General features: G+C 47.9%; 2 protein-coding genes across 2 annotated transcripts in view; both read left to right on the top strand.

Moving 5' to 3' along the window:
• The first annotated feature begins 16 nt into the window (after positions 1-16).
• On the top strand, positions 17-12,463 carry MED20 (mediator complex subunit 20). Its single transcript, XM_074936472.1, has 4 exons — positions 17-252; positions 5,583-5,737; positions 8,608-8,861; positions 10,195-12,463. Exons 1-4 carry the CDS (start codon positions 89-91, stop codon positions 10,408-10,410), a joined length of 789 nt encoding a protein of 262 aa, XP_074792573.1. The 5' UTR covers positions 17-88; the 3' UTR covers positions 10,411-12,463.
• Positions 12,464-17,256: 4,793 nt separating this feature from the next.
• The window catches only part of USP49 (ubiquitin specific peptidase 49), a 58,035-nt gene continuing 53,696 nt past the window's right edge, over positions 17,257-21,595 (top strand). The window contains exon 1 of the mRNA XM_074936446.1: positions 17,257-17,309. The gene's annotated coding sequence lies outside the window, so the exon portion shown is untranslated. The remainder of the gene's footprint in view (positions 17,310-21,595) is intronic.

A 21,595-nucleotide genomic window follows, 5' to 3' on the forward strand; every position in this document is an offset into this window, starting at 1 on the left:
ACTGGTATCCTCCCCTCTTGATTACATCATTTCCTGCTTATTGCTGTTCACTGGGATAGTGGACAGGGAGGGGCTGCTGGGTTAGCAAATGTGCTTCCTGCCCAGGAGAAAGAGAGAGAGAGAGGCATCCATATACAAGTCACTGCTGCAAATATATTTGAAAGACTACATAGTATCAGCTGAGCCTCTTTCTCCTTCCCAGGGACTAGTCCAGCCCTACGTGCAGACTTCAGGAACCATGGGAGTCACCTGGTAGGACTTTCTATGTTGCGTGGTTAAAAAGCATGCCAGTGGCTGGGTCTTTATTGACTTGCTATGAATGTGACTGCATGAGGTTTGTAGACTGGTGTCTGCCAGGAGCACCTCTGCGACAGCAGGTTAGGTCCCATCATTGCACGGGGGTGGGGCGAGCTCCTGGCACCGAGCCTGAAAGGTTAGTTTCTCAGAAGGATGAGCTCAGGGATGCTGATTCAGACTGCCTTGGTCCTTGCTGGGAGTGTACCCTGGCAGTTTCTTCAGCCTGTGCTCCTTGTTGGTGTTTGAGCTGGCGCTGGCGAGCCAGCACCACCATGCTGCCCCCGCTTGGTCATCGTCACATGGGTCCTGGTGGGGATAGCGGGAGAAGGCACCCCGCAGAGAAGAACACGGGTGAGGCAGGATTCTTGTTTAGGAGGGTGTGGAACATAAGCGTGGCCATTCTGGGTCAGACCAATCATCTATCCAGCTCAGTATCCTGTCTTCCAACAGTGGTCAGTGCCTGGTGCTTTGGAGGGAATGGACAGAACAGGGAATCATAAAGTGATCCATCCCCTGTTGCCCATTCCCAGCTTCTGGCAAGCAGAGGCTAGGGACACTTCAGAGCATTGTTTTGCATCCCTGCCTATCCTGGCTAATAGCCATTGATGGACTTCTCCTGTATCAACTTATGTAGTTCTTTTTTGAACCTGTTATAGTCTTGGCCTTCACAACATCCTCTGGCAAAGAGTTCCACAGATTGACTGTGTGTTGTGTGAAGAGACGCTGCTGTTCAGGGAATGCAAAGAGGGAGCTGGGTCATGTTCGGTCAGGGATCTAGCTGGGCTTGTAATTGTAGAATCACAGAAGATTAGGGTTGGAAGAGACCTCAGGAGGTCATCTAGTTCCACCCCCTGCTCAAAGCATGACCAACACCAAATAAATCGTCCCAGCTAGCGCTTTGTCAAACCGGGCCTTAGAAACCTTGAAGGATGGAAATTCCACCACCTCCCTAGGTAACCCATTCCAGTGCTTCACCACCCTCCTGGTGAAATAGTGTTTTCTAATATCCAACCTAGACCTCCCCCACTGCAACTTGGAGGCCACTGCTTCTTGTTCTGTCATCTGCCACCACTGAGAACAGCTGAGCTCCATCCTCTTCGGAACCCCCCTTCAGGTAGTTGAAGGCTACTATCAAATCTCCCCCTCGCTCTTCTCTTCTGCAGACTAAACAAGCCCAGTTCCCTCAGCCTCTCCCCATAAGTCATGTGCCCCAACCCCCTAATCATTTTCGTTGCCCTCCGCTGGACTCTCTCCAATTTGTCCACATCCTTTCTGTAGTGGGGGGCCCAAAACTGGACGCAATACTCCAGATGTGGCCTCGCCAGTGCATAACAGAGGGGAATAATCACTTCCCTCAATCTGCTGGCAATGCTCCTACTAATGCAGCCCAATATGCCATTAGCCTTCTTGGCAACAAGGGCACGCTGCTGACTCATATCCAGCTTCTCGTCCACTGTAATCCCCAGGTCCTTTCTGCAGAACTGCTGCTTAGCCAGTTGGTTCTCAGCCTGTAGCAGTGCATGGGATTCTTCCATCCTAAATGCAAGACTCTGCACTTGTCCTTGTTGAACCTCATCAGATTTATTTTGGCCCAATCCTCCAGTTTGTCTAGGTCACTCTGGACCCTGTCCCTACCCTCCAGCGTATCTACCTCTCCCCGCAGCTTAGTGTCATCTGCGAACTTGCTGAGGGTGCAATCCATCCCATCATCCAGATCATTAATAAAGATGTTGATCAAAACCGGCCCCAGGACTGACCCCTGGGGGACTCCGCTTGATACCAGCTGCCAACTAAACATTGAGCCGTTGATCACTACCCATTGAGCCTGACAATCTAGCCAGCTTTCCATCCACCTTACAGTTCATTCATCCAATCCATAGTTTTTTAACTTGCTGGCAAGAATACTGTGGGAGACTGTATCAGAAACTTTGCTAAAGTCAAGATATATCACATCCACTGCTTTCCCCGTATCCACAGAGCCAGTTATCTCATCATAGAAGGCAATCAGGTTGGTCAGACATGACTTGCCCTTGGTGAATCCATGACAACTTTTCCTGATCACCTTCCTCTCCTCCAAGTGCTTCAGAATGGATTCCTTGAGGACCTGCTCCATGATTTTTTCAGGGACTGTGGCGAGGCTGACTGGCCTGTAGTTCCCCAGGGTCTCCTTCCCATTTTTAAAGATGGGCACTATATTTGCCTTTTTCCAATCGTCTGGGACCTCTCCCGATTGACACGAGTTTTCAAAGATAATGGCCAAAGGCTCTGCAATCACATCAGCCAAATCCCTCAGCACCCTTGGACGCATTAGATCCGGACCCATGAACTTGTGCATGTCCAGCTTTTCTAAATAGTCCTTAACCTGTTCTTTCACCACTGAGGGCTGCTCACCTCCTCTCCATACTGTGTTGCCCAGGACAGCAGTGTGGGAGCTGACCTTGCCTGTGAAGACCGAGGCAAAAAAAGCATTGAGTACTTCAGCTTTTCCCACATCCTCTGTCACTAGGTTGCCTCCCCCATTCATTAAGGGTCCCACATTTTCCCTGACCTTTTTCTTGTTGCTAACATACCTGTAGAAACCCTTCTGTTACCCTTCACATCCCTTGCTAGCTGCAACTCCAGTTGTGTTTTGACCTTCCTGATTACACCCCTGCATGCTCGAGCAATATTTTTATACTCCTCCCTAGTCATCTGTCCAAGTTTCCACTTCTTGTTAGCTTCCTTTTTGTGTTTAAGCTCACCAAATATTTCACTCTTCAGCCAAGCTGGTCGCCTGCCATATTTGCTATTCTTTCTGCACATCGGGATGGTTTGTTTCTGCGCCCTCACGAAGGCTTCTTTAAAACACAGCTAGCTTTCCTGGACTCCTTTCCCTCTCATATTAGCCTTCCAAGGGATCCTGCCCATCCGTTCCCTAAGGCGTCAAAGTCTGCTTTTCTGAAGTCCAGGGTCCGTATTTTGCTACTCTCCTTTCTTCCTTTTGTGAGGATCCTGAACTCAACCATCTCATGGTCACTGCTGCCTAGGTGGCCACCCACTTCTACTTCCCCTACCAATTCTTCCCTGTTTGTAAGCAGCAGGTCAAGAGGAGAACGGCCCCTGGTTGGTTCCTCCGGCAGTTGCACCAAGAAGTTGTCCCCAACACTCTCCAAAAACTTCCTGGATTGTCTGTGCACTGCTGTATTGCTCTCCCAGCAGATGTCAGGATGATTGAAGTCCCCCATTAGAACCAGGTCCTGTGTTCTGGAAACTTCAGTTAATTGTCCGAAGAAAGCCTCGTCTACCTCATCCTCCTGGTCCGGTGGTCTGTAGCCGACGCCCACCACAACATCACCCTGGTTGCTCTCGCTTCTAAATTTAACCCAAAGACTCTCAACAGGCTTTTCTCCAGTTTCATACTGGAGCTCTGAGCAATCATACCGCTCTCTTGCATACAGTGCAACTCCTCCACCTTTCCTCCACTCCCTGTCCTTCCTGAACAGCTTATACCCATCCATGACAGTGCTCCAGTCATGTGAGCTACCCCACCAAGTCTCTGTTATTCCAGTCACATCACAGTTCTTTGACTGTGCCAGGACTTCCAATTCTTCCTGCTTGTTTCCCAGGCTTCTTGCGTTTGTGCACATATACCTAAGGTAACTAGCTGTGGCCCTGCTTTCTCAGTATGAATCAGGAGCTCCCCCCCACTCCCCCCTTGCACCCTCCTCCTTGTGTTTCCTTCCGGTATCCCACTTACCTCAGGGCTTAGGTCACCATCCCCTGGCAAACCTAGTTTAAAGCCCTCCTCACTAGGTTAGCCAGCCTGCCTGCGAAGATACTCTTCCCTCTCTTCGTTAGGTTTCAACAAGCTATGTCCATATTGCAGCTGGTACTATAACCTAATGGGATAATATTGCAATGGACATTAAGGGCATGGAGGACATGTATTTAAAAACAGGAGATCAAGGCTTTATACTGCTCGAGGGAAATAGAAGAGCTCTAAGAACATCTGTGGTCAAATGTGCTCTTGGTTATCTGGAGCTACCAGCGTAACAGAGCAAAAACCTTGTGTAAAACCTTCTGTGTGATGCTTGTTTTATATGTTTATAGGGTGACAAGGAAAATGGATCTTTACAGCGTCCCAGCTGTCCTGGCACTTGGCCAGCACCCATTGCAGTGGTTCTTTGTGCGGTGCCGATGCCTGTTACACTTGCTCTGCGTGCCTTAGGGTTTTCTTAAATGCCCGTCACAGCTGAGTTGGGACGGCTGAATGGTCTAACAGGCCAGATTCAAAGCTCTTCTTATCCTCTCCTGGGAGTTCTAGCTTCCTTGTAGAGCCATGGGTTCAAATCCTGTTCCTAACCTATCTCTTTAATGCAGCAGTGGGCAAACTATGGCCGCAGGCCAGATCCAGCCCACCAGCCGTTTTAATCCGGCCCTCGAGCGCCTGCTGGGGAGTGGGGTCTGGGGCTTGTCCTGCTCCAGCCGGGGAGAAGGGTCGGGGGCCGCTCCACACAGCTCCTGGAAGCAGTAGCATGGCCCCTCTCCGGCTCCTACGCATAGGGACAGCCAGGGGGCTCAGCTCTGCACGCTGCCCCCGCCCCAAGCACTGCCCCCGCAGCTCCCATTGGTCGGGAACTGCAGCCAATTGGAGCTTCTGGGGCGGTGCCGTGAGACGGGGCAGCGTGTAGAGCCACCTGGCCGCAGCTCCGTGTAGGAGCTGGAGAAGGGACATGCCACTGCTTCTGGAAACTGCTTGAGGTAAGTGCCGCCCGGAGCCTGCACCCCTGAGCCTGCCCCAGCCCTGATCCCCCTCCCACCCTCTAAACCCCTCAGTCCTAGCCCCACACTGCCAGCCAGAGCCCTCACCCCCTCCCACACTGGAACCCCCATTTTGTGAGCATTCAATTTGCCCGCCATACAATTTCTATTCCCAGTTGTGGCCCTTGGGCCAAAGAGTTTGCCCACCCCTGCTTTAATGGCTGGATGTCTTTCTAAAAGCAGTGCTGTAGCTCAAAAAGAAGTGTATGGGTTTGATAGGGCAGGAAAACTCAGCCAGTAATTTTTCTATGTTATTCAAGAGGTCAGACGGGACTATCACAGTGCTCTCGTCTGGCCTTAAAGTGAATGAGTCAAGTATGCAAGTACTCTACAGATCAGATAACTATCATGTATGTTGGCTTCTAATCTCTATTCTAGACTTTATAAGTACATTGACTGGCTGAATTTGATTCTGACTTGGTTATCATATCTCTATGTATGCGATTACTGAATCTTTTCTGTTGCTTCCTTGTCTTCTATGACAGTGTGTCTCAGATGCCCGTGGCAGAGGGGAAGAGCGTCCAGCAAACCGTTGAAATCCTAACGAGGAAACTGGAGCTGCTGGGAGCAGAGAAACAAGGAACATTTTGTGTGGACTGTGAGACCTACCACACCGCTGCCTCCACCATGGGCAACCAAGGTCTGCATTTCACTTCCTTTCATGGAGTGATCAAAGCGCCCTGTGGCGATGGTTAAGGCTGATGGCTGGAGTTGGTATAACTCCACTCGAGTAATGTTCGGGGAAGTAGTTGCACTCTCATTTTCTGACAAGGACGTCTAATGCCAGCTCTGAGTCTGAATCTCAATCCCACTAATGCTTTTTCCCCCCCTTCTTTTCTCCAATTATTCAGGGTGTCACTACTGCAATAACTTGGTGGTAGCTGTAGGGAAGAAAAGTACAATAGGGACCAGATGCATGGATTCTGTTCTCAGAATCCATGCATTCTATTCTCCCTATGTTTAAAATGTACATAACAATACTGACCTACCTCACATGGGGTTGGGTGGCTTGACTGCTGATAATACAATGCTTGATGGTCTTTGGATGAAAGATGTTACATCAATGAAGATTATGATTCACTCCCCAAAAGCTTCATTAACACAGAGTTAAGACTGACCTGCGATGCCTCGTACCTTCTGAGTGCATCTGTACTTAGACTGCTGAAAACCAGGAAGTACAGAGTTATGGTACTCACCAGTTCTGCACCCTTCATACTACCCTCTTTGAGTGATGCCCCAAACCTGCTGTTACAGACAGTAATAATCGGTCCTTCTGCTTGTCATTCTGCAAGGGTACAAGGAAATGCTGGTCAAGGTTAACTGTTAACAAGTATTTTAGGTCGTGAATTTCCCTTGTTCTTTGAGGAAGTGGTGATACTGAGGGCAGGGGACAGTTTTCCTAGGGAGACCACAGAATGGTGTTGTCACTCTCTTTAAGTGGAGGGGCTCTATCTCAGGGCACCCTTTCTTAAGCAACTTCAAATGTAAACCCCTAGTCCTACCCTGGTTCCTCAGGATGCACGGGAATTTTTCAAGACCATCTGAGCGAGCATGTAGACTACAGAGCGCTTTAAAAAAGCGACTCAAGCAACTAGTCTCACCTTCAACTGTCATGGTGTTAAGCTTTGCTATAAGTGTCTCTAGAGGTCAGCAGTGAGCCTGTGCATCCGCGTATCTGTCTGGTCTGTGAATGTTGTCTGTGCAGAGTTCTCTGTAAACACTAGGCTCTCTGGCTCAAGGTATTTCTTGCAACCTTGCCCTGCTGTTGGATTTTGCTGATCACTTACATGCAAACAGCTTGGAAGAAAAGTAACAGAAGTTTGATTTTTATATATATATATAATTTTTTGTGATTTCCATGGAGGGAAGTCTTGTCTGCACAAATCTGCTAAGGGGCTAGTTCTTTAAATAGGCAGCTGCACAGTATCCTAGCTCTTAGTTGTAAAGCCCGATGTAAAGCAATTATAAAGCGTACACTTTTCCTTGAATACCCAAAACAGCTTTCTGCTGAGGGCGTGCCCTAGTGGTTAATGAATCAACAGAGATCAAAAATATAGTTTTGGGTATTTTCCTATGTAACATCTTTAAAAAAGAACTTCCCTTCACAGCTAAGTAAAGGCTACGTGGTATGGCATTTCTTGTGTTAAGCTCTCATTAAGAGTCTAATTCTGGTTGTTGGGCTTGGTGTGTGGGTGACTGGGTGGTGTGGTGGCCTGTGATATACAAGCGGCCAGACAGGATGATTCGGTGAATGAGAGTTAAGACTAGACTCCACCTACCCCCTGGACACCTACTCCAGGGATGGACAAGGACAGTAAGCAGGTGCCCAGACCCCGGATCTACATGGGCAAGGGGGATTCTTTATTTCCCCTAACTCCCGTGCAGGGATGTACAATGCAAGTCACAACCTATGTTATTTATAATGCCTTCGAGCCACATTGGAACCCCCTTTTGTGCATGAGGAATTACTCATGCAGCTAATCTCGTTGACTTCATTGGGGCTGTTTGTATAACTGCTCTTTCACAGTTTGGCCCTTAGATTGTTAAAGCAGAAAGAATATTAGAAAGCCAATGTACTCCTCAGTGTTCATGCTCTTTATTTACATGTTACCCTTCTCTCATCCTGGGCAGCGTAAATCAAGGTCACTTTTGTCTCTCGTCAGTTTGTCTCAGCACTGCAGGTTTTGGGTTGTGCGTACTGTGGGAGTGGAGCAGGGGTTATTTATCTAAAAAACTGTTTCCACTGGGATTTAAAAAAACCCAATTCCTATTTCTGTTCAGTTTTGCAGAAGTGTTGGAAGGGTTCTTAGTTTCTCCCCAGTGCCTAAATTTTGGCCCAAACATGAGTTGACGGTGCCCCTAAGGAGTAACTTTGCTGAGACTTCATCGTGGTGGGTCAACGGTTCGATCCGTTCATATGGAATGTTAAAGGAAACCTGGCTGCAAATATTGAATTTGTTCCAGTTGGGCTCTCTTTTTACAAAGGGTGGAGGGCATCCAGTATGCACGCTCTTTATTAGACATTAAGTATCTTCAGTTCAGTAGACCGTTCCCACCTCCCTTCCCCAGTAAAATGTCCCATTTCCCAAGCTGACATACGTGTGTATGAGTGAGTGAATTGGTAAATGGAGACACGGCAGTAAAGTTAGCAGTCAGATGGCTCTCTTGAGTAATTGGTTCAAAACATGTTTATAAATTTGAGTTTTGGGCTCCTACATCTCAGTGGGTGCAGGAAATACAGAGATCAGGGCATGCTTTGGAATGGCAGAAAGCTTAATGTACCAGCTTGAGGGGTGTTTTTTTTTTATGTTTTGTTTTTAGATCATAAAACAAACCCAATACGCCCAGTGTCCAGAATCTCATTAAACATTCATGAGGAATACAGAAATCCTGAAATAGCGTTTCTTTTGTCCCTGTCTTTGTTGATTGTAACAGCTGTTTCTTCTTGAAAGCATGCAAGAGGGAAGAGGCATCCTTTCTACAGTTAAAATACCATTGCTCTTGTTCCAGGGCAGGCTGGCAAGCTGATGTACGTGATGCATAACTCTGAATATCCCCTCAGCTGTTTCGCTCTCTTTGAAAACGGCCCCTGCCTCATAGCAGATGCCAACTTCGACGTCCTGATGGTGAAACTGAAAGGCTTCTTCCAAAACGCCAAGGCAAACAAGATAGAGAGCCGGGGTACGCGGTACCAGTATTGTGACTTCTTGGTGAAGGTTGGCACTGTTACCATGGGGCCCAGTGCCCGGGGAATATCTGTGGAGGTAAGGCTGTTCGTTCCTTGAGGTGGCTAGTCTCATTGACTTCAGTGAAACATAGAATCACAGAATCGTAGGACCAGAAGGGACCTTGTGCTCCCTCTGTCTAACAATGAGAGGATTGCGATTAGAGTCAGGAGCATCAGTCCCAGCACGCCAGCTGCCTAAATATGGGCAAGTACTTTGCAGGCATCACGACAGAGGTGCGTTTGAAGGACGATGCCATGGCTTTGCCGACGTTCATGGGGAGATCTTCCAGTGTGTATGGGATGACCCGGGAAAAAGTGCAAAGGTGTTTGAGGGGAAAATAAGACTAATGGGTAATAACAACTGGCATCGTTAGCAGAGTAGAGGCATGTGTTGAAGGCTCAGTCGTGTGTATGAGAGGATAGGTGGGGCTGTGCTAAGCTAGGAAGCGCCCCTGAAAGTGAAGATGAGTGGTTTGTTTTAGAAGCAGTGGAAAAGGGGAGCCAGATTTTTGTCTTTTTCTTTCTAAACACTTTTAAATCCTGTTTTACAGATATTTGATTGATCACCTCATTGGACATCTCTAAACATGCGTTTCAGCGTGCCTAGTCAATAGCATTATTCTGTATTTCTGTAGAATAAACACAGTTGCCATAATGATAGCAGCATTTCTATTGATCTTAGGGTTAGCAGAAGCTTGCCTTATACCAAACTTGAGTTTGGGACCCAATTTGAGCTGCCTGTCTTGTTTTTAGTTAAACAGGGTTTCCAAAGTACGTGTCTGGTCTTAATTCTGCTTATAAACAACACCCCCACCCTCACCCCTTCTTCCAAAACACCAAGGCAAACAAGATGGAGAGCTGGGGTACATCAAAAATGTTTGTGTTGTTGTTTTTTTTTTTACACACACACACAATCTAACAATCCACCTCACTTCAGACACGCAACATCCTTGTTATTCCAGACCCAAGTCCCTCCTGGGCAAAGTGGCATTTGAACTAAGGTCTGCAGAAGTGAAAGGCTAGTGTATTAACCTCCGCTGTGCCATCTAGCCCCTGGAGTACCTAGGTCATTTAATAATGATGCATCTGCAGCTTTCTGATAACCTTTAACTTCCCTCATCCCCATTGCTTTTGTAAGTAAAATTCAGGTGAGTTCCTTGAATGTTTTCCAGGGTGCTGGCTCGTTTAATTTTTTCCCTCCTTCGCTTATTTGATAAACATCTCCTTTTAGTTTGCATATATGAGGAGGATTGTATATCCCTTTGTCCCCAAGGGATTGACGCGTTCTGTATCAGGGTTCAAAGTTAATTGTCTCCTGTGTGGTTCCCATCCACTGCTCCGTGCTTCCGTGCTCCTGTTTCTGTTGCCAGGTGGAATACTGCCCATGTGTGGTAGCCAACGACTGCTGGAACCTGCTCATGGAGTTCATGCAGAGCTTCATGGGGAATCACACGCCTGGAATCCCATCTGTGTTTGGCAACAAGCACGACAGCATCTACAGCCCAGGTGACACAATGGCTCAGTACATGGAACTGTTCAACAAGATCCGCAAACAGCAGCAGGTGCCTGTAGCTGGGATCAGATGAAGAAGACTCCAGGAGACCGTTCTTTTTTCTTAAAGTGACTATCCTCTTTTTTCCCAATTGTCCTCGTGGATCCCTTTGCTCAGTAATGTCCTAAAGATGTCTCCCCCTGTAAAAAAGCACCATTCATCTCCATATAGCAGGGGTAGAATCAGTTATTCCTACCTCCAAGCTTGGTCTCAAATATAGTGTGTGTTTCATCGCTCCATTCAGTGGTTAGCCCATTGGCGCTGGTGTGTCTCAATGCACCGGCAATGCTTGATTCTGGGGATAAATGTTCTTCTGCAGAAGGATAAAGTAGAAGATCCAGCTGTGTGTGCACACAGGCAGGGTTTTATTGTCCCTCATTTTCCCTAGCGGCTGACTGGTGAATGTGTGTTTGGGGGATATTCATATGGAAGCATTTTGGTACCACTTTAATAATAATAATAATTTTTAAAAGGCTTATTTTCATATAAGGATGTGGAGTCTCTTTATCCAGCAAGGGTAGTCTGTCAGTCTGTGTGTGTGTTTGTAACAAATTTTAATAATTTTTCTCTGGTGCAGAAGTTGTGTCTTAGCCGCGTTTATCTTCACACCCTCGATGGCAAATAATTTCCTTTTGTGACAAAAATCTCTATCAATTCTTTGCTGTCCCCTTGCGGTTATGTTCTTAACTTGCTATCATCTTTGATAGCTGATGAGTGGATTAAAACCTTCTGGCTCTCCGATGATACAAATGGAGTCTGGCCTTCCTGAAGGATTCTTCTCATCTGTTGAAACAAAGTATCTGCCACCCTATCTCATAGTTAGAAAGGGATCTGATAATATGGATAGAGGTCACTTTGCTTTAAATCTCTACTCACCTGTGAAGTCCCATTGATTTCAGTGGGACTATTGAGGTGAGTAAAGGTTTGCAAGAGGCCGACTGAAGATTTACTGCAGGGCTTGAATATCATACAGCAATGATTTATGTATCTGGATAGAAAGCTAGGGCAATTCCCTCCCTTTAAACCATCTGTGCCCTTGGCTCTAAACACTGAGTAGCTGCCTGGCTGGGGAATGTAAATTTCCTCTCTCCTCTTTATATTTTTCTGTGTTTTGTGGTGTTTGCTAAATAGATAGCAGCATGGCCTGTTTACCTTGGTTCTGCAGCTGCAAGACCTTTGTGTAGCTTCCCTGAAACGCCTTCCCAAGGAACTTCACAAGTAAATAGCTGCTAGGCAAGGATCTTCTCTGCTTAATTTCAGAATTCTGCGTCTTTGAAATGAGCAGAACTATCCTGGCCCTGCAGCCACTCCTCCTGCTGAACTCCCATTGAGGTCAGTGGGAGTTCCATGTCCAGAGGCTTTGCAGGGTTGTCCGTCCTTAATTCATGCCTTATGTCACACCAGTTTGAGCAAGTAACCTGAGGGACCAGAGTGTGCCTTCTTTAAAAAGCAGATTCTGCATCTCCAGCCCATACACGGAACTTGCACTGCAGCCCTGTGTCTAAAAAGTAAACTGGGCAAAACAGAAGTCTTGGACCTAAAGAAACCTGATGATCTTCCAGGAAAGCTGCAATTGGACAGGGTCTGGGGAGGAAGGTTGAAGATCTGTTTCTGGAGGATTGGAGAGAGAACAACTGTTTTGTTGCTTTGATTTACTGGTTGGCTGAGTTAGTTAATTCATTGTTTATATATGATTGGTTGGTTGTGTTTTTTGCTGAAGGGGGGGGTCATTTATGTTTGTAAGTGTAATTCATTATTGTTACGGCACCTAGAGCTTGTTATATGGACATTTTTTTATTATTATTTAACTCTGAATAAATTAAATAACTTGGCAGTGAGTGTTGTAAGCCCTGGTTAAATGATTTGCAACAAACAGTATTTAAATAAATTAGCAATTTGAACATATTGGAAGCACGGGGAGCTAGTTTGGGGTCCAGTCTTGCAACTCAAATGCACGTTACTCACTGAATTCTAATTCTCTCACTGACTTCAGGGGAGAGTCTTGTGAGTAAAGCTTGCAGAGTGTGGCCCTTAACTCATTATTACTCTGTGTAATTAAGTGTGGCCAGGATCTTTTTTTTTTTTTAAAGAAAATTCTGTGGAATTGTGACTGGAATATTAGGCACATCAAATGTTGCAAATGTCTCTTTCAATACAAAAAAAGTTTTGGTATCTCAGATGCATTTTGTAACCAAAGTCACATGTCTTTAAAGAGTATAATGTGTGTGCTGGATCTTATTGGTGTTCGTTCTCTTCCTAAAGCCGGTTACTGTTCTGCAGTCACAGAGCTGGACCCCTTGGGCTAAATTCTGCTCTTAATCACATCTGTACCACTCCAGTGATGTCAGTGAGGTTGCATGGGTGTGAGGATAGGATCTAGGCCCATTATCTCTTAGTAAAGGCATCCATTGATGTGACTGCCTTCTCTAAAGTAGGGGATTGGCATTTCTTTTGCTCTCTGGGGCCCCTGTTTTGATGGGCAAAATTATTAGCCCTTCTCCCCCTCCCGTCAAGGCTATTCCAGGGCCAGCTGACTTGGCTTCAAACAGCAGTAGTCTGCCTCTGAGTGTTAAGAAGGTTTTTCAGTCACGTCATGTTAACTTTATTGAGTCAACGCAGTTGAAAACTCTACCATTTTTGCCTGTCAGTACAGGGCCTGGGAGGTTAGATTTCCCTGCTACTTTGCAGCATTTTCAGAGTGCACATACAATTTTGAAAGGGAGGCTCTCCTGTGCACCAACTTGGGGCTTGCCTCTGCTTCTCTGGAAGTCACTGGGAGTCTTTGCCACTGATTTCAATGGGAGTAGGATTGGGCTCTACGTAACAGTGATCGGCTCTAGATCTCAGTGCTATTTGAATGGAGGGATGTATTATTATCCTCATTTTACCACTGAAGAAACTGAAGCACAAAGAGGTTAAATGACTTTACCTAGGGTCACACTGCAATTCAGTGGCAGAGACAGGAACAGAATCTGTCTCCTGACTCAATAGTGACTTCAGGGAGGGAGCCAATAGCACAATGAGACTATTATTACTGATAGAAAACTATTCAAGATAGTTAAATCCCAGGCAGACTGCAAAGAGGTACAAAAGGATCTCTCAAAGCTGGGTGACTGGGCAACAGAATGGCAGATGAAATTCAGTGTTGATAAATGCAAAGTCGTGCACATGGGAAAACATCATCCCAACTATACATATACAGTGATGGGGTCTACATTAGCTGTTACCACTCAAGAAAGGGATCTTGGAGTCATTGTGGAGAGTTCTCTGAAAACATCCACTCAATGTGCAGAGGCCGTCAAAAAAGTGAACAGAATGTTGGGAATTATTAAGAAAGGGACATATAAGACAACAGAAAATATCATATTGCCTCTATATAAATCCATAATATGCCCACATCTTGAATTCTGTGTGCAGATGTGGTCGCCCCATCTCAAAAAAGATGTATTGGAATTGGAAAAGGTTCAGAAAAGGGCAACAAAAATGATTAGGGGTATGGAATGGGTTCCGTATGAGGAGAGATTAATAAGACTGGGACTTTTCAGCTCGGAAAGGAGATGACTAACGGGGGGATATGATAGAGGTCTATAAAATCATGACTGGTGTGGAGAAAGTAAATAAGGATGTGTTATTTACTCCTCATAGCACACAAATTAGGTGTCACCCAAATGCAATTAACAGGCAGCAGGTTTAAAACAAACAAAAGGAAATATTTCTTCACAGAACACACAGTCAACCTGTGGAACTCTGCCAGAGGATGTTGTGAAGGTCAAAACTATAACAGGGATCAAAAAAGAACTAGATAAGTTCATGCAGGATAGGTCCATCAATGGCTGTTAGCCAGGATGGGCAAGGTTGGTATCCCTAGCCTCTCTTTGTCAGAATCTGGGAATGGGCGACAGGGAATGGATCACTTGATGATTACCTGTTCTGTTCATTTCCTCTGGGGCACCTGACATTGGCGACGGTCAGAAGACAGGATACTGAGAGACTCTGAAACCTGAGCTAGATGGACCTTTGGTCTAATCCAGTATTGCGGTTCTTATGTTCTTACCACGTACCTTTATTCTCTATACTTATACAGTGCCTGCATGTTGATGCAGTGCTTTACCAAGTGAATAAGTATATAAAGGGCCAAAATAACCCTTGGTTTAACTTCTTTTGACATTAAAGGAATAACACCAAGGCTGAATTTGGCTGCAGTTCACAGTCCAAGGCTGCACTCTATGGGTAAAACCCAACTCAAGTCCAGGGTACCAGGGTGGATCTCTGTTTAGGACCAGGGCCTAAAATAGACCAGTGGTGGGCCAAAGGTGATGGTATGAAGAAAGTTTGAAAGATTCCTGGAAGAAGTGAGTTTCAAGGAGAGATTTTAATGAGGAAAGGGAGGTTGTTAGTCGACAAAGAGGCTCAGTCATTTCCAAAGGCAATTTAGATGACCTCTCCTTCAGTTTTTGTGTGTGTTTGTGAAGTGCTCTGAGATTGTCTGGGATCCACTGTGCCAGGACAGTCTGGATTTCTGTTGGAATGGTTCTGCCTTCTTCAAGACTGAGGCTGCCTACGTAGGTGCTAATGATAGAAAATGTCCCTGTCTCCCTGTCCCTGTCGACACTGCACTGTACCACACATCTCCCATGCCCCACGGCAGTGACCTGGGCAGCGGTGGTGCCTCACGTGGCCTGTGCGGTGTGGCAGCAGATTATGTGGCCCCATGGCAAAGTTCCCGTGCAATGATGGGGCCAGATATGGTCCCATAGCAGTGACCCTGCCTGACGTGGCCCTGTGGCAGTGTCCCCATGCAATGGTGGTGACTGATGTGGCCCGGTGGCAGTGGCCCTGTGCAATGGTGGTGCCGGATGTGGCCCCATGCAATGGTGGTGCTGGACGTGGGCTGGTGCCAGTGGCCCTGTGGGATGTGGCCCCATGGCAGTGGCCCTGTGCAATGGTGGTGCAGGACATGGCCCATGCATGGTGGCATGCCTGTGGTGGCCCAGTGCAATGGTGGTGCTGGACATGGCCCCATGGCAGTGTCCCCGTGCAATGGTGGTGCTGGACATGGCTCCATGGTAGTGTGCCCGTGCAATGGTGGTGCTGGACTTGGCCCGTGCATTGTGGCATGCCTGTTGTGGCCCAGTGCAATAGTTGTGCTGGACATGGCCCCATGGCAGTGTCCCCGTGCAATGGTGGTACAGGACGTGGCCCCGTGCAATGGTGGCACGCCGGACGTGGCTCCATGGCAGTGTCCCCGTGCAATGGTGGTGCTGGATGTGGCCCCATGCAATGGTGGTGCTGGACATGGCTCCATGGCAGTGGCCCCGTGCAATGGTGGTGCTGGACATGGCTCCATGGCAGTGTCCCCGTGCAATGGTGGTGCTGGACGTGGCCCATGGCACTGTCCCCGTGCAATGGCGGTGCCGGACGTGGCCCCATGCAATGGTGGTGCCGGACATGGCTCCATGGCAGTGTCTCCGTGCAATGGTGGTGCCGGACGTGGCCCCATGGCAGTGGCCCCGTGCAATGGTGGTGCCGGACTTGGCCCCCGGGCAGTGGCCCCGTGCAATGGTGGTGCCGGACACGGCCCCATGGCAGTGGCCCCGTGCAATGATGGTGCCGGACACGGCTCCATGGCAGTGGCCCCGTGCAATGGTGGTGCCGGACGTGGCCCCCGGGCACTGTCCCCGTGCAATGGTGGTGCCGGATGTGGCCCCATGGCAGTGGCCCCGTGCAATGGTGGTGCCGGACGTGGCCCCCGGGCACTGTCCCCGTGCAATGGTGGTGAGGGACGTGGCCCCGTGGCAGTGGCCCCGTGCAATGGTGGTGCTGGACATGGCTCCATGGCAGTGGCCCCGTGCAATGGTGGTACCGGATGTGGCCCCGTGCAATGGTGGCATGCCGGATGTGGCTCCATGGCAGTGTCCCCGTGCAAGGGTGGTGCTGGACGTGGCCCCGTGCAATGGTGGTGCTGGACACGGCCCCATGGCAGTGGCCCCGTGCAATGGTGGTGCTGGACGTGGCCCCGTGCAATGATGGTGCCGGACACGGCTCCATGGCAGTGGCCCCGTGCAATGGTGGTGCCGGACGTGGCCCCCGGGCAGTGGCCCGGCCGGACGTGGCCCCTGCATGGTGACGTGCCTGATGTGGCCATGGCCCCGGCTGGGACCCTGTGCTGCTGCCCCCCCTTTCCCCAGCCCCGTGCTGCTCTGCCCAGGTGCACTGAGTGGCCTGGAGGGAGGGGGAGGGGAGGCCAGCGCCCTGAGGCCTGGGCCCCTCTGAGCGCGGGGGGGCCCGCACAAGGCGCTCCTGCCCCTTTAAGAGTCTCTTTGTCTCTGAAACATCCTTATTTACCCTCGTGTGACTCAACCAAACTTCAGCCTGCGATTCACAAAGCCCGCCTACGTCACCGTCCCGGGGGTGGGGCTATGGAGTCCCCGCCCCTCCGCCCTTCTCCCCCTCCCATTCCGCAGCGCAATTGCCCTAAGCCACTGAAGCGCCTGCCCCCCGGCCGGCTACGCAAGCGCCGTAAGCTAGTCCCGCGTTCGTAAACTCGGGCAACGCAAGCAGCGTAAAGCCGCGGAGAATTCAGCGGCAAAGCCTACGCCATGCACGTACACTAGTAAAACGTTCGCCGCCGGGGCAGCGTAAATGGCGTAACATAAAGGAAAGTTTCCGCTCTGCTCGGCCATGGGCGTAAAGCGCCGAAGAACCCCGCAGGGCCGCTCACAAGAGCCTTGCGGAGATGGCGTAAGTGCTGTCGGTGAATGGGGCGTACAGCGCTAGCGAAGGGTGGGGACGATGGAGTGTGTGGCGTGCTTTCCGACCAATGGCGTCGGGGGGCGGGGCGGGGCTGGCGGCCAATGGGCGGGGAGGGGGCGGGGCTGGCCCCTGTTGGGGTGTCTCGCGCTCGGTGACAGCTCGCGCGTGCTGATGATGGCGGTAAATAAAGGGGTTAGTGGGGGAGGGGGGCTCTGACCCCCCCTGGGGGAGGGGGCTTCACCCCCCCGAGGGGGGCTGGGAAGAAGGGGTTCAACCCCCAAACTGGGGGTGTGAGCCCCCCATATAGCAGGAGGTCCGGGGGGCTTCACCTCCCCGCAGGGGCTGGGTACGGGGCGTCTGACGCCCCGGGGTGGGGTGTGAGGGGGCTTCATCTCCCTGTGGGGAGGCGGGGGGGGTCTAACCCCCGTGGGGGGCTGGGGACAGGAGGGGTTAACCCCCAGTTTGGGAGGCGAGGGGGCTTCACCCCCCCCCCCCGTGGGGGGGCTTGGGGGGGTCTAAGCACCCAGGGGGGTTTGGGACAGGAGGGGTTTGGGGGGTGAACCCCCAGTTTGGGAGGCGAGGGGGCTTCACCCCCTGTGGGGAGGCTTGGGGGGGGGTCTAACCCCCAGGGGGGCTGGGGACAGGAGGGGTTACCCCCCAGTTTGGGCGGTGAGGTGTGCGGGGGCTTCATCCCCTGTGCGGCGGCTTGGGGGGGGCATAACCCCCCATGGGGGCTGAGGGGTTTAATCCCCAGTTTGGAGGGTGAAGTGCCTCATTTCTCAATGCGGGGGATCAGGCGGGTTTATTCCCAGAGTGACAGGGGGCGGGAGGGAGCTGAAAGGATTCGTCTCCATGGGGGGTTCACACCCTCCCAGGCAGGGGCCAAAGGGGCCTTCACGCCCACAGTAGCAAGTGGGGACAAGGAGGCTGGGGGGGTCACCCCCTACAATGTGAGGTTGGGGGGAAGCTGGTGATGGAGGCCAAGGGACAGTTTACTGCCCTTTTGGGGCTAGGGTGAGGTTCAGCCCTGGAGTGGTACATGTGACTGGAGGAGGAGCTCACGGAGCTGGAGGGAGAGCTCAGGGGATGAGGACTGGTGTGTTTGAGGGAGCTGAGATGGGCTGACAACTAGAGAGTGCAGATGCTGGAGGTGAAGGGGACCTGGGCACAGAGGTTATAAGGGAGGCTGGGGAAAGGTAGGTCTGGGAGAAAGAGATGATAAGTGGAGGCTGGATCAAGGGAGAGATGAGGATGGTGGCTGAGCAGTGGTTGGCGCCCTCGGTGATTGGAACAGGCAACATAGAGAGGAACCATGGGTTGCTGGGTAGGGAGTTGGAACAAGAGCTAACTATGCAGAGGCCAGGTCCCTCAGGACCCTCCCAGAATTGGGCCCTAATTGTGTAACAACTTTTCCTTAAATCCTTCTTGCCTTATTCACACCAGTAGAACCATTGAAGTCTGTGTGACTCTGAGTTTAAGGTGAACAGGATTTAAGTTGTGTAAATACTGCTGTTGGAATATAATGGCTGTGAGGGTGATACTTTGTAAATAACAAATTAATATAGTTTTATAACAATATTTAAAGTTCATTTTAAATGTATGGCACACAAGCTCCCCCTCTCTCTAACCAGAGCAATGGCAGAGTGTGTGTTGGGTGCTTCTTTATAAATAAAATGATTAACTCTCATTTTATCCAAAGCCCCAGTATATGCATACTTAGGGAAATAATTCGATATTGTAAGGGGGATGGACTAGATGACCTACTAGAGACCTGCATCCCTATCTCCCATGAGTAGTAGTCCTTACTCACGTGTCCTACTGAAGTCTCTGTGCTTTGAGTAAATGTTGTAGGATGGAACACAAAATATTTTCTTCTTCCAACTACCACGATTTTATCCTCTATCTTCTAGAAAAGAGGGAACAAAAAAATCTCTTTTGTTCACTTTGTTTGAAGTTTCCATCTGTTTTGTTTTATTTGGGAGGAGCGAGCATTAGTGATGGTAGGGGGGAAGAAGTTGAGGTTGGAGGAATGAGTGTTTACTGACAGGTTTTTAACAAAGAGAAATACATACTAGTTGATTTAGCCTCTTTGATACAAACAGTATTCTCCAAAAGCATTGCAGAGAGAGAGAAATAGAAATTAATAGCAGAGGGGCAGAAATATAGGCATCTCCTTTTAGTTCTTTTGATTGTTACTGTCAGTCTTGAGAAGCCAGACCCACATTTAAATCACATTTAAAACATAATTGCAACCTGGAGAACTGGCAGCAGCTTGCGTGCTCCTCCCACAAACATGTACTCTTTCCCCCCTGTCAATAAAGAAAAGTAAACTCAGATTATGCTTAGTTTCTGGAGTACTTGTAAAAAGACTCTAAGAATACATAATTATTGGGAATGCAAGAAGCTTAGTGTTCTTATAAGTGAATTTGAAGTTACAAGCCCAATGTCTAAACGTTTGTGATATGCAAAGGAAGGGGTTTTTTAGATTATTTCTGGTCCCCCTCCCTTTTATCTGATTTAGAAAATCCCAGATTTGTTGTTTTGTTCACAAGGGATAGGTCTGAAAACATTTATGTTGTCTGCTTTGTAGGAATAAACACATTGTCTGCTAATATCTCTGTTCTCTAAATACACTTATCAGTGTATTTATGTATATATTTGCATACACAAACATGAGTAGATCTTTGAAAAGCTGCTCATTTTCAGAAATAGATATTTGCTATATCGTGTTCTATAATGCATTGGAAATGCAAACATGCTAATTTGTGTTCCTGAAAGAAATAATTCCTAATCTTAAGAAATGTTTGTTTATGAAAGAATTCTGAGTTCTCATTAAGGAGTGCCAGCTCTCTTTGGATTATATAGATGAACATAAGAAAAAAAAGCTGTGTTTTGTTTTAATAATCCGTTAGAGCTGGATTCCACAAACCCCTGAAGTGGGTTTGCAAGATCTGTCCTTTTTGCATAGTGCTGCTTCACAGAATATAGATTAAGTTGCTTGCTGGGCCCTGAAGAGCTTGAAGTGAAGAGGTTTGATGTGCAGTACTTTCTCCTTACTTAGACAAAATTCTAACTGACTTCAAAGGAAGTTTTTCTTAAGGAAATACAGATCAGACCCATAGAAAGACTAGGCAAAAACTGGGAACCACACATTAGATTAAGGATGGTAAGGAGGGATGATTGGAATGGACAATAAGCTTACAAGGATTCTTGGAAGAAACAAGTTTAAAGTGATATTTGGATGGGAAGAGAAGGCTCTTGGTGGATGAAATCTGAGACGCTGCTCCAAGAGAAGGGAACAGCATGAATAAGGCTAGAGGATAAGGGTAGGAAAAAGATGAAAGGGGCAGTGGATATTGGGAGGGGGAGCAGAAGGAATTAGAGCAGATAAGTTGGTGGATGGATGAGATCGTGAATATGAAAATCCCTCAGTTTGTGTAAATACTGTCGGACAAATTCACCTTTGGCATAAGTGGGTATTACTTAACTGAAGTCAATAGAATAGCAGACTGCTTAAGCTAGTGGATAATTTGGCCCTGGTGTCTTGTACTTGATCTCTGTTGGTGTATGTCTAAGATAACTAGCTATACTTGGACCTTGCCGTGACTTATTTGACAATGGCATCTTCAACACATTGCTTTGATTGTTAAAAATATATATATTTTTATTATATAGTGTTTACAATGCAGTAGATTTTTTGAGCTAAACTGAAGGAGGATTTGATATCTAGTAGGTATCCAGGCTCTATTTATCTGGGTCATTTTGCTTCATACTTTTAGTTTCAAAGTTTAGGTACATAAATTGAAAGCTGAAGAACTGGAATCTGTCGGCTGGTATTCTGCGTGCTTTATTACCATTTGTTGTTAGACTTTCTGTTTCTGCTTTCTGAGACTGCAGATTTCACAAGTATGGTTCTGTCCCATATCATGTGGTTGAGTCAAGTTGAACTCTTGACAGGTGGATCCTATGGCACAGTTAAATATGAAATATTCCATTTTTAGTTCTCTCAGTTGTGTAGTCATCTTCTGAGCATCTTTGCTTGAAAGGACTCATATAACTGTAGCAACACAATAAAAGTTGAATGGCACATGCATATCAAACCCTTATTTTCATTCACTTATATTTCTCAAAATATTTGTTGTACTTAAATTTCTCATGCTTGGTTTCACCCTAAAAGGGAGTTTATAATTTTTTTTCATAAAGCCTGTCAGCAGTTCTGAGTAAACTGTGTGTGTGAATCAGGAGCGAAATTTTTCATCAGTTGAAATTTTTTTCAGAATCTGTTTTCATGCTCAGGTAACAGAGAAATGGCTTTGTTTTAAACCTTGTCCCCTCTGAATGAGAAATGCAAATTTGTGCTTGTTTTAAAAAAATTGTATGGAAAATAAAAAGGTGTGAATATTTGAAAATCCTGTGCTGACCACTCACAATGTATAACTTTTCTCTTACTTAAGCGTGCACCAAAG

Source organism: Natator depressus, chromosome 21 (assembly GCF_965152275.1).
Source record: "Natator depressus isolate rNatDep1 chromosome 21, rNatDep2.hap1, whole genome shotgun sequence".
NCBI lineage: Eukaryota > Metazoa > Chordata > Testudines > Cheloniidae > Natator > Natator depressus.

Bases quoted from the DNA above. Each gene is read 5' to 3' on its own strand.
- MED20 (XM_074936472.1), top strand. From the start codon at position 89: ATGTGCTTCCTGCCCAGGAGAAAGAGAGAGAGAGAGGCATCCATATAC. The intron at 253-5,582 runs GTAGGACTTTCT...CTTCTATGACAG, and splicing joins GGAACCATGGGAGTCACCTG to TGTGTCTCAGATGCCCGTGG. The intron at 8,862-10,194 runs GTAAGGCTGTTC...TTCTGTTGCCAG, and splicing joins CCCGGGGAATATCTGTGGAG to GTGGAATACTGCCCATGTGT.